Genomic DNA, 18276 nt, shown 5'->3' on the forward strand with positions numbered 1-18276 from the left:
CTCCCTTAGCCGGTCCAGCCCCGCAGGGCTCCCTGGGCTCCCCTCCCTTAGCCAGCCCTGCCCCGCCCCGCAGGGCTTGCCAGTGACAGACCCCAGCTCCCCCTCCCTTAGCCAGCCCAGCCCCACGGGGCTCCCTGGAACAGACCCCAGCTCCCCTTCCCTTAGCCAGTCTAGCCCCACAGGGCTCCCCAGGATCCCCTCCCTTAGCGAGCCCAGACCTGCAGGGCTCGCCAGTGACAGACCCGGCTCCCCTCCCTTAGCTGGCCTGGCCCCACAGGGCTCCCCAGGGACAGACCCGCCCTTACCCCCAGGCACCACCGGCCCTGCAGGGCTCAGGGGGCCAGAGCCCGGCTCTCTCTCTCACCCAGCCCTGCAGGCGTAACGGGGCAGGGGAAATAAAGGCTTGGGCAGCCAGGGAGCCCAGGTTAGTGAGCAGGCAGTGCACATCTGCATCCCCTGCTTCACCATCCTTGGAAGGCTGAGTCACTGGCCGTGCGGAGAGCCCTTTCTCAGACAGTTCCCTGGCCCCTGCTGCTGGAAAGCCGTTCTTTCGGCAACTCTGTACCATCACCCCAGGACAGCAGAGACGCACAGAGCTCCCAGGAGGGGTGGGTCACGCCCGGGATGCAGGGAGCGGCCTGGGTAGGGGCTCAGCCCAACGGAAATACAGCACGAACTGGAGGAAAGCCGATTGACATTTGCCTGGGAGGTGGAGAACCCAGAAAAGCTTCATGCCCAACACAACCGGCTCACGGCCCGTGTTGCACCAAGTTCTCCTGCGCCCCCAGGGGACTCGCCCGTTTCACAAAAATGCTAGCTACACCTCAGCGGCAGCAAGCGACAACTGGACTGGTTTATTGGACACTTGGTCTGACAGCGGGAGAGGGTGTATTTCCGCACCGCGCGGAGAATGTCACTGCATACACTGCTCGGTCAGCCTGCATGAAGGTGGCACGCTCCTCACCCGAGCTGGTGATTTAGGCCTAGTCAAGAAAACGTTCTTTAAACAGGACCCCGTTCGTGCTGAGAACACGCCTCGGCCCTCCCTCCTCGCCCACTGGAACTCCAGCATCCTTGGAGCCGCCAAACCAGCCCAGAGGGGTACACAGCGAGACCCTGCGAAACGTGGTGTTCCCCGACTTCAGAGGGGAGCCAACAATGGCTCAGGCTCTAGCCAGGCCGAGAGAGCTGCAGATAAAGCCAGCTTCAAAGGGAAGTGGGGAACAAGAGGGTGATTTTGGTTAGATAGTAGCAAAAACTCCCAGAGCAGCAAAGCTCTGGCACAGGCTCCCACCAAGGGAGGTCATGGAGTCCCCGTCACTGGAGATTTTTAAGAACCCGTTGGACAAACACCTGTCAGGACCAGGCTGGGTTTTCTTGGTCCTGCCTCAGCGCCGGGGTCTGGACTCAGGGACCTCTTGAGGTCCCTTCCAGCCCAGCATTTCGATGGCTCTATACAAGGCAAGAGGGTAATCAGAATGGTGGGACCTTAGGCTGGATGGGCAAGGCTAGCAATGCGGCTAAGACATCCCAGCGGGCAGCTGGGATTCACAGGCACCCACCGGTGAGTCGATCCTGGCTGATTAACGAGACCTGAGACTGGTCAATGGCGCCTTTAGCCAGTGCGGCTACAGGCCCTTTACCAGCGAGCCAGGCTGCTCTCGGCAGCCCACGTACTGCGGAGACTCCCGACTGAGGCTGCTGGACAGACTCTCTGGTTCTCCAGCCCCAGGCTAACCCAGCCTGCTGTCACCATGCACTCCCCTGAAACCTCTCCCTGGAGTCAGCAAGCTGCAGTCTGCGCCTCCTCTGCGATGCTGCCTTTTCTCCCGGACGCGGGCCTTGCTGCAGCGAGATCTGCCACTCGGGCCCCCTTGGCCAGCGCACCGAGCCACGCGTGCTACCTGGGGCTGACCCGGAAGATTTCTCCTAGGCCCTGCTCTTCTCTGCTAGCTATTGGCTATCGGGACACGTCCGAGCAGCCTCTCCTGCAAGGGGCGGCAACATCAGAGCTCGGAGAGCAGCCCTGACTGTGAACGTGCTGCAGGACTTCATCACCAGCCGTCGGGGCCTAAACAATGGCACCAGTGCACCCCAGGGGGCAGCAGCCACCTTACAGCTGGCAGCAGCAGCCGCCGGAATACGCTGGATGGGAACCAGCCACCAGCCAAAGGAAAAATCCTGGGGGAAGAGCCTGCAGCGAGGAGCCAGAGCTCTGGAGAGCGCTCCCCACACCAGGGCCGCGCTTTCTGGCCGGGCCGTAACCCCGCTGGCGTACCTGCATTGGCAGGGTCCTCTACCCGGCCACGTGCTGGGAGACGGGGCTGGGCGTCCTCCCCTGCCCCGCGCTGGCAGAGCTGCCCGGGCCCTGCAGCCAGGTTTCATTTGTACTTGGTGAGGGCGCCCAGGGGCTTGCGGGCATGCGTGCGGGAGATCAGCATCTCGTGGATCTGGAGGAACTCGCTGAAGGTCGCCCCGTGGCCGTAGCCCATCGGCAGCCCGCCGCCCACGTGGGCCCTCTGGTGCCGCAGCAGGTCTCCGCGGTCGCTGGAAGCCTGGCCGCGCTGGCGGCCGGCGGAGGGCTGCTCCTCGGCATGGCTGCGCAGGTGGGCGGTGAGGTTCGTCTTCCAGTTGAAGCTCTTGCCACAGTGGGCGCAGGGGAAGGGCCGGGCCCCGGCGTGGGCGCGGCGGTGCAGGAGCAGCGAGCCCGCGTGCAGGAAGCTCTTGCCGCACTCGGGGCAAGCCTGGGGCTCTCTGGGCACGTGAGTCTCCTGGTGGCGCAGGAGGTTCTCCTTGCGTGTGAAGCTCCGCCCGCACTGGCGGCAGGCGAAGGGCTTCTCCCCGCTGTGCACGCGCCGGTGCGACAGGGAGGCCTGCTTGGTGCGGAAGCGGCGCCCGCATTCGGCGCAGCCGAAGGGCTTCTCCCCGCTGTGCAGCGTAAGGTGCCGCAGGAGGTTGCCCTTGCTGCTGAAGGCTTTGCCGCACTGGCTGCAGGGAAAGGCGCCCGCCCCGGCATGCTGCCACCCGTGCTTGGCTAGGGAGGCCTGGCTGCCAAAGCCCTTCCCACACTCCCCACACTTGTAGGGCCTCCTGCCCCCGGGGGCGGCGTGCTCCTCTGTTGGCTTCCCCCGCTGCCCAGGGCTCCCCCCACACGGCCCCGCTGCGCTGGGGGTTACAGTCACGGCTCCCGTCCCCAGGCTGCCCCCCTGGCTCTCGGGCGCTGGGCGGAGTCTTTCTGGGGCCCCGTTGCTCTGGGGCTCAGCGCTGGCTGGGGAGTCCCTGACCCGCCTCTCGCCCCACGGGGGTTCATCGTGTCCATTCCCCCCGGGCCTCGCGCTGGCTCCGGTCCCGGCCGAGCCCAGGGAAACTCTCGCTGCGTCTCGCTCCGTTAGCATCTCGCTCGGGTCCAGCTCTGCCGGCTCTTCCTCACGACGCATCCCCTCCTCATCAGTCCCCCGGGTCCCACCACCTGCCGGGAGAGGAGCGTCCAGGCGTTATTCCATGTGCCGGTGAGCTGGGGGGTTTTGGGGGTAAAGCCAAGCCTGGGGGCACAGCTACGGCCCCCAGGGCCTCTCTGTGGGACATACTCCTGTGGAAACTCCTCCGGGACCAGTGTTTACAGCGCTGCCAGTCCACAGCCTGCCCCTGGATCCTCCCTCATGCGCCGCCCCTGCCCTCAGGTGTGTCTCACCCACACCCGCTATTTACCAAGGGAAGGTCCTGTTGTGTCCCTGCTAGCCAGACTTCCCCCGGGCCTGCCCCACTGGGAACTCCCCAGGGCCTGCAGGCTCCAGCCTCTGCCCGCCTTGCAATGACGGTGCCTGCTGGAGAGAGGGAAACTCCTCCCAATTCTGTCTGTACCTCCCACAGGAATGGTCCCCCCTGCTGGCACTGGCAGGAGGGGGCAGAGGGACCCTGTGGGGTCTGCCCTGGCAATGACAAACGCACTGACTGACCCGCTGCTTGAAGCTCAGGCCCATGCCCTCCTCAGCGCCGGGCACCGCACTGGCAGGGCCGGAAACGTTCATGAACTGGGCACCACTGTGTCCAACACAACCAAGTGCCACGTGCCAGGAGCCGGCACAGGGACCCCGACTCTAGGAGCTTTGCTGGCCTCACTCACCCATGCCGTGGGGACCAGGAACATGCGTCTCTCTGGGGTTGTATGGCTCTTCCCCACGCTCTAGCCTAGAGACAATCTCCGGTTTCGCCATGGTGCCTCCTGTTCGATGGAAGGCAAGGTTTGTTACGAGCCTGTCAAATGGCTCAGCTAGCCAGCCCACCGCCAGGAGTCGAACGCGCACGCTGGCTGCCTTCTGTCGGGGCTGGTGTGTTTATGACACACCTGGCTTAGGAAGCCACCAAGTCCCCCTGCCTAATTAAGAATAATTGGGGCATGTTCTGCCCACGTTCCAGAAGAGCAAGCTATGAAGCCGGGCCGGGGTAACAGGCCGGGCCACTGCCCCAATAACGGGATCTTTACCCACAGACGTGACGAGCTCGTAATTCTCCTTCATCACGTCCTGATACAGCTCCCGCTGCCAGTCCTTCAGCTCCTTCCACTCCTCGGTGGTAAGATAGACCGCCACCTCCTCGAAGGTCGCCGGCTCCTGCAGCACAGATCAGCCCTGCTAAGCCACTCCCCAGGCCGCTGCACGCAGCGACCCTCTGTTCTCACCCCCTGCGGCAGGGCAGCTGGCCGCCTGGAAGGAAAAGGCCCTGAGCTGTCTTAGCCAGTTGCTAAAGGAGGGAAAGTCACCTTAGGGAGGCTGCTGCTTTAAGAGCTGGAGCCTGAGGGCTCTTGGGCAGGGAGAGACCTGAATTCCTCCTCCCCCAGAGCAGGATGCCAGCAAGCGCCCCACGTCTCCTGCAATGTCCCTGCAAACGGGCAGAGAATCAGAGCAGTGCCCGCCCTCCACAGCCAGAGAGTCCACGGCACGCGGCACTTCCCACCAGCCTTTCCCCCCAGGGATCACCCTCTCCTAACAAGCAGCGCGGGCTCAGCACGTCCCCAATTCGCTGCCCACGCCTTGGCACAGAACGCAGGGCCCAGCCTGCACCAGAGCCCGTCCAGCACCACGGGCCCGGCCGCCAGAGCAGAGCGGGAACAGCCCGGATACCGGGAGACTCAGGCTTACATGCTTATGAGCCAGCAATTAACGGTGCTCATAAAGCAGAAATCGGGGAAGCCCTTCGGAGACAGGAAGCCACAGGCACTGACGGGGCATTAGGCTGCCTGCTGCTGTTAAAAAAAGTTTTCCGCTACCCAAAGGCCTAAAACATAGCTGACACCGTGGCGTCTCTCTCCGATGCCCCATGCCTTGGCCAGCTCTGGGGCCTTTCCTTTAGTCCCCTCTTGCCCAGAGCCTCTGAGTTTCCAGCACTTCGCTCTCCTTACCGGAGCAGGTCTCACCTGGTTAGGGGTGTCGTTCCCCTGTGCCGGAAGCATCAGGATTTTCGCTCTCGAGTACTGGTGGTCCCAGACATATGGCGCCTTCTCTCGCTTTGCTTTTCTAGCTGATGCCTTGGGCTTGGGGCCCACGGAGCCTGTTCATGGGCAAGAGAAGGACTCACTGTGCCAGCCACTGCAACAGGAATTTCTCTTGCGAGGAGCCCCCAGGCTGGAAGTTCCTGTGATAGGATACTGGCTGCCTTTCAGACAGCTGGGTCCTGGGCCATCTAGCGCCCACAGACAGCACCCAGCCCCTTTGATTGCACTTGGGAGTCAACAGGCAGCTGGTGCAGGGCACAGGGTACGTGCCCACGTCCGCTGCTACTGCGTCCTTCACCAGCTCGAGCCCCTGGGAACTGCACGGAGGCAGCTTGGCAGTAACCGAGCCGTGAGGTCACAGGGGCCTGGATCACTGTGAACAGTTCTGAGTAGCTGATCCTGAGACTCCAGGAGCTGGGTCCAATGGGACAGCAAGCCGGGCCCCAGCACCTCCAGGCTTGGCAGTTCATCGCCCTGGCACCTTTGGCTCCCAGGCAGCAGCTGCCTCTCTGCGGCCGCCCAGCCCTGAAGGCAGCGCCGCTGCCAGTGGCCGCGCAGAAGTCAGGGTGGCGATATCGTACCCCATGCCACCTTCCGAGCTGGGCGTCGGGCCAGCAGCCACCGTCCGGCCGCCCAGCCAGTGCTTCATTAGTGCTGGGGCTCAGCGCCAACGTGTCTTTCGTGACCCGTTAAGCACCAACAGGGAGGCTATGCACCCTAATGCCGGAGGGTGGGGGGACGTGTCCTCCATTAGGAGGCAGCCCCGGCCATCAGCATACCTCTGCTGGGATGGCGCCAACAAACGGGGGCTGAAAGCGATGGATCTACTGCCAGACACAGCGCCCTGGACCCAGGCCACGGAGCACGGCACTGCAGCCCCTCGTCAGGGGGAAGTCTCCGATGTTCAGCCACACGCCGGGCATTCCCCACGTACATCAGGGCCAGGGTCCCCAGGGAACGTGAGATCTTGGGGTGCCCAAGATGCTGCTGCTCCTGCTAATAAAGGGATCCTCACCCAAAGATGCCACCAGCTCGTAATTCTCCATCATCACGTCCCGGTACAGCTCCCTCTGCCATTCCGCTAACGCCGCCCACTCCTCCGGGGAGAAATAGACCGCCACGTCCTCAAACGTCACCGGCACCTGCAATGCAACCGTGGGCTCCAGCACCGTGGGCTCCAGTCCAGCCAGGCAGAAGCAGGGGTTAGACACACGCAGGCTACCCCAGGTGCGTATCTAACCTCTCACGACTTACAGCGTATGTTAGAATAACGATGATCCCAGCTTGGCGCCTGGGTCCGGCCAAACTCCCAGGGACGGCAGGGCTGTGGGGGGCATTTTGACCTAAGTGCAGGCTTCTGCTTCATTTTATATTAGCCTCTTTCACACAGGCTAGTCAGGCTAACAAGCCCCTAGTCCTGGCACCATACCCCAATGCATAGAATTCCCAAGGGCTGGGGCCAACCCTGAGCTGGGGAGGGGGATAGGACTGTGGGTCCCCTGGATTTACACTGATGCACGAGAAGCACCTCCAGACCAAACACCTCTTCCTGCTGCTGCAGACCCACCCCTGAGGAGGGGCAGGTGCCTCTGCAGGGGGGTGTCTCCCCGGAGAGCCTGCTCATCTGTTAGCGGGTCTGGCTCCCTCCCTCTGTGTCTGGCCAGGCAGGATCCCAGAGGAGCAGCTCTGGGGCTGCCCTGAGTTGTGCCATGGGATCCACCCCCTGGCACCAGCGTCTGCCCTTTGTATTTTGCCTTGTGGTTGCCAGAAGGCCCCTGGAGGTGAGACTTTCTCAGGCGGCTCCTCGCTCCACTCCCAGGGAGACCCCGCCAGGCTGGGCTGGCCCTGCAGGCAGAGGGGGACCCTCCCCTAAAGACAAGGGTGGGGCCCGATATTCACACCTGCCGCGGCGCCCACAGCCCCAGCGCTTCCACGCTACCCGACGATAACAAGCCTGCCAGCTGCTCCCGGGCAGGGACAAGCAAAGCAGCCAGGTCAGGCCCAGGGCCTGATTCTCGCCCGGCCGCGGCGTGACCGCCCGGGGCTGGAGACCGACCAATCGAGGCAGGGCGAGGGGTGCCGGGGCCGCCGGCCACGCCAGGGACCATCTGGGGGCCGAGCGCGCACAGGGCGCCGGGCTCACCCGCTCCCCGCATCCCGGGCTCGGCTCCCTCCAGCCCCACGTCCCCTGGCGCGGGGCGAGCCCAGCCGCCGGCCCCGGCCCAGCCCCAGCCCTACCCCTACCTGCGCCGGCATGGCCCGCCCGCTGCCTTCGGCCGGCTCCGCTCCCAGCCGCGACGCGCCCCGAATGGCGGCGCAGGACCAGCGCGGCGCGCCCTGGGCGCACGGCAGGGCGCAGGGGCCGGGCCGGGCCGGGGGAGGCGGCTGCCCGGCGGGGCGGGGGTCGGTCGGTCCCCGCGCCGGGCAGCGGGCCGGGAAGCGGTGGGCCCGGCAGATGGGCTGGGCCCCGGGAGCCAGCGCGCAGGGGAACCGGCCCCGGGGCGCTCCGGAGCCCGCAGCCGGGAGCTGTAGCTCGGCTCGCAGCTGGGGCTTTGTTCCTGCTCGGTGGGAAGGGCAGAACTACATCTCCCAGCATCCCCCAGTGCGCAGGGGAGACCCCGGCCAGCGCCCCGACCGCTCCCCCCGCAGCCCGGCTCCAGCTGGAGTCTCGTCTCCGTGGTGTGTGTGTGCAGCGCCGGGCGCAGCGGGGCCGGCCCGTGCCTGGGCTCCTGGCGCCAGGGGAATAGAGAAATCAGAGTAATGAAGCCTGCGGCCCAGGGAAAGCAGCAGCTCCACAGATCCTGCCCCCCTCCCCCCGCCTAGGGTTGCCAGTTTTCTAGTCCCAGAAAACCCGGACAGCCTAGCCCCGCCCCCTCCCCGTGGCCCCAGACTAGGGCGTGGGGCCGAGGGATTTGGAGTGCGGGAGGGGGGTGTGGGAGGGGGTGAAGGCTCTGGGCTGCGGCCAGGGATAAGGGGTTCAGGGTGTGGGAGGGGGCTCTGGGCTGGGGCAGAGGTAGGGGTGCAGGCTGCAGAGGGATGAGGGCTCTGGGCTGGGGATGCGGGCTCTGGGGGTGCGAGGTTTGGGGTGCAGGAGGGTAGTCTGGGTTTGGAGGGGCTCAGGGCTGGGGCAGAGGGTTGGGGACCGGGTTTACCTCGGGCGGCTGCCGCCTAGGAGACGGACCTGCTGGCCACTTCTGGGGCACAGCGCGGTGCCAGGACAGGTAGAGACTAGCCTGCCGCAGCGCTGCCAACCAGACTTTTAACCACCCAGTCAGCGGTGCTGACCGGAGCCGCCAGGGTCCCTTTTGTTCCGGACACCTGGTCACCCTACACGAGCCCCCTGCTAATCCAAATCCCAGAGACCCCGGGCCCATCCCTGCCCTAGAACAGACCCACACCCCAGCCTGGCGCACTCAGGGATCAGAAATGCTCTCCCCCCTAAGAACGCAGCTGGCAAGCCAAACGCACACACCTTAAACTAAAATCATGAAGGTCGCTATCTTAAAACAAAAAAACTTCAAATCCAGACTCCAGCGAGAAACTGCTGAATTGGAATTCATTTGCAAATTGAATACTATTAATTTAGGCTTAAATAGAGACTGGGAGTGGCTAAGTCATTATGCAACGTAGCCTATTTCCTCTTGTTTTTTCCTCCCCCCCCCCCCCCCGATGTTCTGGTTTAACTTGGATTTAAACTTGGAGAGTGGTCAATTTGGATGAGCTATTACCAGCAGGAGAGTGAGTTTGTGTGTGTATGGGGGTGGGGGGGATGTGAGAAAATCTGGATTTGTGCAGGAAATAGCCCAACTTGATTATCATGCACATTGTGTAAAGAGTTGTCACTTTGGATGGGCTATCACCAGCAGGAGAGTGAATTTGTGTGGGGGGGCGGAGGGTGAGAAAACCTGGATTTGTGCTGGAAATGGCCCAACCTGATGATCACTTTAGATAAGCTATTACCAGCAGGACAGTGGGGTGGGAGGAGGTATTGTTTCATATTCTCTGTGTATATATAAAATCTGCTGCAGTTTCCACGGTATGCATCCGATGAAGTGAGCTGTAGCTCACGAAAGCTCATGCTCAAATAAATTGGTTAGTCTCTAAGGTGCCACAAGTCCTCCTTTTCTTTTTGCGAATACAGACTAACACGGCTGTTACTCTGAAACCATTCATTTATTGTGTGCTGTTCTGATTAATTAACATGTCATGTAGAATCATTGTATGCTAAATAGAGTTCAGTTGTAGGAGAGAGGTAAATAGTGGTGTCCCCAGGGGTCTGTACTGGGCCCAGTCCTATTCAACATACTCATAAATGATCTGGGAAAAGGGGTAAACAGTGAGGTGGCAAAATTTGCAGATGATACAAAACTACTCAAGATAGTTAAGTCCCAGGCAGACTGCGAAGAGCTACAAAAGGATCTCTCAAAACTGGGTGACTGGGCAACAAAAATGGCAGATGAAATTCAATGTTGATAAATGCAAAGTAATGCACATTGGAAAACATAATCCCAGCTATACGTATAAAATGATGGGGTCTAAATTAGCTGTTACCACTCAAGAAAGAGATCTTGGAGTCGTTGTGGACAGTTCTCTGAAAACATCCACTCAATGTGCAGCAGGAGTCAAAAAAGCGAACAGAATGCTGGGAATCATTAGGACAGGGAGAGATAAGACAGAAAATATCATATTGCCTCTATATAAATCCATGGCACGCCCACACCTTGAATACTGTGTGCAGATGTGGTCGCCTCATCTCAAAAAAGATATATTGGAATTGGAAAAGGTTCAGAAAAGGGCAACAAAAATGACGAGGAGTCTGGAACGGCTGCCGTATGAGGAGAGATTAATAAGACTGGGACTTTTCAGCTTGGAAAAGAGGCAACTAAAGGGGGATACGATGGAGATCTATAAAATCATGACTGGTGTGGAAAAAGTAAATAAGGAAGTGTTATTTACTCTTTCTCATAACACAAGAACTAGGGGCCACTCAATGAAATTAATAGGCAGCAAGTTTAAAACAAACAAAGGAAGTATTTTTTCATACAGCGCACAGTCAACCTGTGGAACTCCTTGCCAGAAGATGTTGTGAATGCAAAGATTATAACAGGGTTCAAAAAAGAACTAGGTAAGTTCATGGAGAAGAGGTCCATCAATGGCTATTAGCCAGGATGGGCAGGGATGGTGTCCCTAGCCTCTGTTTGCCAGAAGCTGGAAATGGGCGACAGGGGATGGATCACTGGATGATTCCCTGTTCTGTTCATTCCATCTGGGGCACCTGGCATTGACCGCTGTCAGAAGACAGGATACTGGGCTAGAGGCATAGGCGCCGACTTCCCCACTTTCCCATGGGTGCTCGACCCCCTTCTGTCCTCGGCCCAGCCCTCCCTCTACCCCTTCCATGAGGCTCCACCCCTGCTTCTTCCCACCCCAAAGTTCCCACCCCAACTCTGCCCTCTCCCTGCCAATATTCCAACTCCTTCCCCAAATCCCCGCCGCGGCTCCACCTCTTCCCCTGAGTGCCCCACGTTCCTGCTCCTCTCCCTCCTTCCTGGAGCGTGCTAATGCTGCCAAACAGCTGTTTGACGGCAGCTGGGTGGGAAGCACTGGGAGGCGGGTGGAAGAGTGGGAGCGCGGCGCACTCAGGGGAGGAGGAGGAGGATGGGGTGGGGGCGGGGGGAGCTTGGCTGCCGGTGGGGGCAGAGCACCCACTAATTTTTCCCTGTGGATGCTCCAGCCCACAGAGTCGGTGCCTATGGCTAGATGGACCTTTGGTCTGACCCAGTGTGGCTGCTCTTACATACAGAAGTATCAGACTGATCAGTCGTTGGAAGGGATAAGTATGTATTAGGTATCTGTATGTCTACACTACGAAATTAGGTCGATTTTTAGAATTCAATTTTATACAGTCAATTGCGTATGTCCACACTAAGCGCATTATGTCGGCGGAGTGCGTCCTCACTCCCGTGGCTATCATTGACTTAAGGAGTGGTGCATTATGGGTAGCTATCCCACAGTTCCCGCTGTCTCCACCGCCCATGGAACTCTGGGTTAAGCTCCCAATGCCTGATGGGGCAAAAACATTGTCGCGGGTGCTTTTGGGTACGTCATCAGTTGCCCCTCTCTCCGTGGAAGCCACGGCAGACAATCGTTTCGTGCCTTTTTTCCTGGGTTACCCGTGCAGACGCCATACCATGGCAAGCATGGAGCCCGCTCACCTCACCGTCACCGCTGCTGTTGTGGGCAAGTCTATTGTGAGGGCTGCTGTGATCCAAGTAGCCAATGCAATCACTGATGTTTCGTTATCAAGGGTAGTGACTCTGGGAAATGTGCGGGCCTTTTTAGATTTTAGGTGCATCATATTCCTGTGCTTTGTCGCTGGTGAAGAAGTCTTGCAGCCATACATTCCAGTCCGATCGGCGCTGTAACACCCCATTGCACTTCTGTGGTTGACACATGTAACAGCTCCAGGGCTCTGCTCTTTTGCCTTGGCCATGGTACCTTGCCCTACCAGGACCTCCAAGCGTTCGACACAGAAGCATCTGCAGCAGCTGGCATTGCTACACAGCAGCTGCTCCTGGTGCCTTCGCAGGAGACGGTGCAGTAGGACTGCTAGCCGTCCTTGTCCATGGTGTACGGCTCCACCACTTCCGCTGCAACTCTGCTCTCCTGCTCTCTTGCTCTCCTACAACTCTGCAGCAGATGGTGCAGTAGGACTGGTAGCCGTCCTCGTCGGACATGTAGCTTGGCCGGGGGTTCTGGGAACATCTTCCCTGCCCGGTTCCTAGCAACCTCCAGGGCATGGCATATGGCTCCACCGCTTCTGCTGCAATTCCGCTCTCCTGCAAGCTGGAGGCTCCTGCCTCAGGCTGCTCTCCCAGCCAGCAGCACCGCACGGTCACACCTACCCCAGCCTACCCCTTGCTCCCACAGCTCATGAAGCCTGGACAGTACTAAGGAGCAGTTCAACTATAGGTTTAGCAAGTGCAGAATGGTGGTAGAATGAGCCTTTGGATGTTTAAAAGCTCGCTGGTGCTGTTGGTCAGACCTCAGTGCAACCAACATTCCCACTGTTATTGCTGCTTGCGGTGTGCTCCATAATACCCGTGAGAGTAAGGGGAGACGTTTAATGTGGGGTGGGAGGTTGTGGCAAATTGCCTGGTGTCTGATTTTGAGCAGCCAGACACCAGGGCGATTAGAAAAGCACAGCAAGGCACGCTGCGCATCAGAGAGGCTTTGAAAACCAGTTTCATGACTGGCCAGGCTTAGGTGTGACAGTTGTGTGTGTTTCTCCTTGATGCAAACCTGCCCCCTTTGTTGATTTTAATTCCCTGTAAGCCAACCATCTTCCCTGCTTCGAAATAAAGTAACTATTGTTTTGAAACCATGCATTCTTTCTTTATTAATTTTTTTTTAAAAATGAGATAATGGACAAGGTAGCCTGAGTGAAGTGGGGGAGCAGGGAAGGACAAGGCCATATTGTTTATTGTAGCCACACTAAAAATCAAACTGTCTGAATGACAGCCTTCTGTTGCTTGGGCCATCCTCTGGAGTGGAGTGGCTGGGTGCCCGGAGCCTCCCCCCCCCCCATTCTTGGGCGTCTGGGTGAGGAGGCTATGGAACATGGGGAGGAGCGTAGGCGGTTATACAGTGGATGCAGCTGGGGTCTGTGCTCTTCATGGCTTTCCTGTAGCTCCAACAGATGCTTCATCATGTCCATTTGCTCCCCCATTAGCCTCAGCATCGCGTCCTACCTCCGCTCTTTGCACTCACTTAATTCTTTCCTGGCCTCTGCCACTGAATACCTCCAGGCATTAGGCTGTGCCCTATCAGTGCGGGAGGACTGCATGAGCTCGGAAAACATGCCATTGTGAGTGAGGTTTTTTTTTGCCTTCTAATCTGTGATAACCTCAGGGACGGAGATGATGGGGGAGTGTACAAACATTCTATGCTCTATGATTCCGGGGGGGACTGCATGGTCACCTGTGCTGCTGAGTGCTGCTAAGTTCCCACACTTACCAAACAGGAAATGAAATTCAAACGTTCCTGGGGCTTTTCCTGTGTACCTGGCTAGTGCATCTGTCCTAGATATAAAGGGAAGGGTCACCACCTTTCTGTATACAGTGCTATAAAATCCCTCCTGGCCAGAGGCAAAACCCTTTCACCTGTAAAGGGTTAAGAAGCTAAGGTAACCCCGCTGGCACCTGACCCAAAATGACCAACAAGGGGACAAGATACTTTCAAATCTGGAGCGTGGGGGGGGGGAACAAAGGGTTCTGTCTGTCTGTGTGATGCTTTTGCCGGGAACAAATCAGAAATGTAAGTCTTCCAACTCCCATTAAGTTAGTAAGTAATCTAGCTAGAAAATGCATTAGATTTTCTTTTGTTTAATGGCTGGTAAAATAGCTGTGCTGGATGGAATGTGTATTCCTGTTTTTTGTCTTTTTGTAAATTAAGGTTTTGCCTAGAGGGATTCTCTATGTTTTGAATCTGATTACCCTGTAAGGTATTTACCATCCTGATTTTACAGAGATGATTCTTTTATCTTTTCTTTAATTAAAATTCTTCTTTTAAGAATGTGATTGATTTTTTATTGTTCTTAAGATCCAAGGGTTTGGGTCTGTGTTCACCTGTACAAATTGGTGAGGATTTTTGTCAAGCCTTCCCCAGGAAAGGGGGTGTAGGGCTTGGGGGGATATTTTGGGGGAAGACGTCTCCAAGTGGGCTCTTTCCCTGTTCTTTGTTTAACACGCTTGGTGGTGGCAGCATACGGTTCAAGGACAAGGCAAAGTCTGTACCTTGGGGAAGTTTTTAACTTAAGCTGGTAAGAATAAGCTTAGGGGGTCTTTCATGCAGGTCCCCACATCTGTATCCTAGAGTTCAGAGTGGGGAAGGAACCTTGACAGCATCGGAGTTCAAAGTGCTGTCCAGAACGGTCACAATGGAGCACTCTGGGATAGCTCCCGGAGGCCAATACCGTCGATTTGCGTCTGCACTACCCCAAATTTGACCCAGCAAGGTCGATTTTAGTGCTTCTCCCCTCGTCGGGAAGGAGTACAGAAGTCGATTTTAAGAGCCCTTTTGGTCGACGGAAGGGGCTTGGTTGTGTGGACGCAGTCATTTTTAAATAGACCTAACGCAGCTAAATTCGACCTAACCACATAGCGTCGACCCATGCTGAGTGAGTAGGGATGAAACGCAAGGCCTGTAGGCTGAGGCTGCAAGATCTTAGCTTCGCTATTTTAGGCCTTGGAGCTAAGAAATGCTGACAGAAGTAAGTGACCGAAGAATGACCTGATGCCCTGAGGTCAGGGGAAAAGAGGAACCAAGTGGTGATACTGTGAAAAAATCAGCTGGAAGATTAATTTTAATTGAAAAACTGCTGTCGGGGCGCATCTGTCTCCACCATGTGCCTGAACCATGGGACGCAGCCAGTGATGAGCTGCCAAAATCTTAACAACCGGTTCCCGATAAAAAGTTCTGATTTCTGTCCTGCCCCCTCCCACCCGCCCCAGGCTCTGTCCTGCCCCCTCCCCTCCCCAGGCCCGTTCTCCATCCCAGGTGCCTCAAGTTGCAGTGGGGGAGGTTTAGGTTGGATATTAAGAAAAACGTTTTCACTAGGAGGGTGGTGAAGCACTGGAATGCGTTACCTAGGGAGGGGTGGAATTTCCTTCCTTTGAGGTTTTTAAGGTCGGGCTTGACAAAGCCCTGGCTGGGATGATTTAGTCGGGGATCGGTCCTGCTTTGAGTAGGGGGTTGGACTAGATGACCTCCTGAGGTCCCTTCCAACCCTGATATTCTACGATTCTATTCTATGATTCTATGGTGGCGCAGGAGTCCTGCAGCCCTTGCATCAGTGGGGTCGCTCCTGGCATGTGGGGCGGCAGCTCCCTGCAGGCAAGGCTGCCGTCTGCCCGACTCCCCACCGCGGGATGCGAGTGCCCCCGAGCGGCAGAGGCTGGACAGCCCCACAGCGCAGGAGTGGGAGAGACTGGGGGGGGCTCACCCCAGCACATCTAAGGCAGCCCCCAGCCATGGCACCAGCCGGCCCTGCCCGGCTCCTGGGGCAGAGGAGGCTGCTGCTGCCAAGGGCCTGGCTCCCTGGCCCTATGCGCCGCCCAGTCACATGGTGCCTGATCTCCCTGCCCAGCGCAGCCGGTCACGCTTCCTGGGCCAGGCAGGAAGAGGCATGGAGCTCAGCTGCGGCTGCTGAGCGAGGCGGCATCGGATCAGCCTCTGCCCGCGGGGCCCCGGAGCGGTTGCCCGAGACAGGACGCGGGGCCCCGCAGCCCTTCCATAGCCCCATGCCCCCCAAACGGTGCTGCTCCATGCACCCCCTCCTCTAACACCAAGCCCCTTCTCCAGCCAGGGCCGGCTCCAGGATTTTTGCCGCCCCAAGCAAAAAAATTTTTGATCGCCCCCACTTTTTTTTCATGCTCCCCGCCCCTGGCTCTGCCCCTTCCCAACCCCTTCCCCAAATCCCCAGTCTGGCCTCCTCCCCCGGGCCTGCCACATTCCCACCCCCACATTGCTTCCGACGGCTCCCCCCTGCAACACCCTGCCCTAGCTCACCTCTGCTCTGCCTGCTCCCCCGACCCGCCACCGCTCCGCTTCTCCCCCCTCCCTCCCAGGCTTGCCGCACCAAACAGCTGTTTGGCGCACAGCAAGCCTGCGAGGGAGGGGGAGAAGCGGAGCGGCTGCGGCACGCTCAGGGGAGCAGGTGGGGTCGAGCTAGGGGGCGGGGGCACATTGCGAGGGGCAGCATGGCCGGGGCCGGAATGCCGCCCCTAGAAATGGGCCGCCCCAAGCACCTGCTTGTTTTGCTGGTGCCTAGATCCGGCCCTGTCTCCAACAGCCCCCTTCTAAAGCACTGAGCCCTACACCATGCGCCGCAAGTCGGGGCCCCCTTGGCCTGGGGGGCTGCCCCAGCCGAGCCCCAGCCTGGCTGGGACTTTCTGGGGCTGCGACTGCCTACCCAACCCGCCCCGTTCCCCATCCCCTGACCGCCCCCCCAGAACCTCCGCCCCCTCCAACTGCTCCTTGCCCCTTATCCAACCCCTCCTCCCAGCCCCAGCCCCAGCCCAGCCCCCTTACCATGCTGCTCAGGGCAGTGTGTCGGGATGCCGCGTGGCCTGCTGGAGCTCGCAGCCCTCCCCCCATGCTGCCCAACGTGGCAGGCGCTGCAGAGCTGCCCAGGAGCGGTCCGGAGAGCTGGTGCCGGTGGCATGGCACGCTGAGGCCCTGCAAGAGGTGGGAAGGCGGCGGAGGGGCCGGGGGAGCCTCCCTGGCCGGGAGCTCAGGGAGCCCTAACAACCGGTTCTAAAACTGCTTCTAAATTTAACAACCGGTTCGCGCGAACCATTGAGAACAGGCTCCAGCTCACCCCTGGATACAGGTTGTGCATCAGTGTTAATGAGAATAAAGAGAACCCACACGGCCTATAGAAATCAGGGTCCCTTGCGTCTTTAGGGGACACCAGACCAAGAAGAAAAGAGAGAGCTGACACTTTCATGCACATGTGGAGAATGTAGGAATAGGCAGAATCTCATTATAGAAAGGGGGTGCCCAGAGCGGGAAAATGGGGCTTCCCTTGGGAAAACTCAAGCAGGAACCATCGCCCTACTGGTGATCTATCTAAGAGAGACCCATCAGACCCTAACTCTATCCAGGAGGATGCGCCAGGGTCCCCCACCAGCTCTCACCTTCCCCCGGCTTTGCCCCATTCGCCTCTGCCCTGCACCCTGGGGAGTCAGTACAGGCCTGCACCGTCCTGGGTTGCAAACCACAGTGGCCTGTGTCCGGGGTGGCCCGCAGTCTGGCGTGGGCCAGGGAGGCTCATGATCCCCAGGTGCAGTGGGTAAACCCCGCCCCCGCCAGGGCTGCACCCCCAGCTCCACACCTCGCCTCTCTGCACCGGGATCCCCACACCCAACCCGGGCGGCCCCCACAGCCCTGTCCGCCCTGCCGGGAGCTCTCCTGGGAGGAAGCGAGCCCAGCCGGACCTGGGCTGCAGGTTCCTTGCAGGGCTGCCTCTGGGTAGCCGAGCCCCCTGCGTGCGGCACCATCCCGGGACTCGCTCAGCTTCCAGAGGGGGCCCATGGCCAGGGCCACCCCCAGACGAACGCCGGCAGAGATGCAGAGCTTTGCACCACCCCAAGCCTGCCCCCTGCAGCCTGGGAACGAACTGCAGCGAGCTGGGGCCGGGCCCGGTAACACTTATTGATACGTATAGATTGTAAGAACCTGCTGCTGTAGTAAACTGCACCCTGATGTAGCAAATGCGTCCAGATGTAGGTGAAATTGCTCTGTGTAGAAATGTGCTTCTGTAGCAGTTGGTGAGACGTCTAGACTGTAAGAAACAGCTTCTGCAAAAGGATGCTACTTTATTTGTACATACTCGAAACCTGTTGCCATGTTTCAGCCTTCCCTCATAGCTCATGTTTTCTAGACCTTACATTTTCACAAGCTGTCTGAGTGTACTCTCTGTGCCATTATCCCAGCCATTCAGATTGTGAATCAAACCGTGTCCAGACCTGATCCCTGCAGAGCCCCACTCGTTGTGCCCACCTTATTTTAGCTCCATCTAGGTTTCATTTCCATAGTTTGTTCATGAGAAGGTCATGGGAGGCAGTACCAAAAGCCTTCCTAAAGGCAAGATAGACCACCTCTACCGCTTGCAGGCTTGTTCCACTGTTGGTTAAAGGGGGCGATCCAGTTGGTTTGACGTGTGAGACTGCTTGAAATACCTTTGTCAGCAAAGTAGGACCTGTCGCTGCTGCAGGCAGCAT

At 58.8% G+C, this 18276-nt stretch overlaps 1 protein-coding gene across 1 annotated transcript; it reads right to left on the minus strand.

The window, feature by feature from the left end:
* Positions 1 to 829: 829 nt before the first annotated feature.
* Positions 830 to 8078, minus strand: LOC311515708 (uncharacterized protein). Its single transcript, XM_084618959.1, has 6 exons — positions 7736 to 8078; positions 6507 to 6633; positions 5414 to 5547; positions 4484 to 4610; positions 4124 to 4222; positions 830 to 3469 (listed from the first exon to the last, which is right to left on the minus strand). Exons 1-6 carry the CDS (start codon positions 7745 to 7747, stop codon positions 2382 to 2384), a joined length of 1587 nt encoding a protein of 528 aa, XP_084475085.1. The 5' UTR covers positions 7748 to 8078; the 3' UTR covers positions 830 to 2381.
* Between the last annotated feature and the right edge of the window lie 10198 nt (positions 8079 to 18276).

Source organism: Lepidochelys olivacea (genome assembly GCF_965140295.1).
Source record: "Lepidochelys olivacea isolate rLepOli2 genome assembly, chromosome: 2".
In the NCBI taxonomy this organism is placed as follows: domain Eukaryota; kingdom Metazoa; phylum Chordata; order Testudines; family Cheloniidae; genus Lepidochelys; species Lepidochelys olivacea.

Coding starts and splice junctions, on each gene's coding strand:
- LOC311515708 (XM_084618959.1), bottom strand. Junction 5,548..6,506: donor CGAGCTGGTGGCATCTTTGG/GTGAGGATCCCT, acceptor GCCCATGAACAG/GCTCCGTGGGCCCCAAGCCC. Junction 4,611..5,413: donor GGAACGACACCCCTAACCAG/GTGAGACCTGCT, acceptor TCTGTGCTGCAG/GAGCCGGCGACCTTCGAGGA.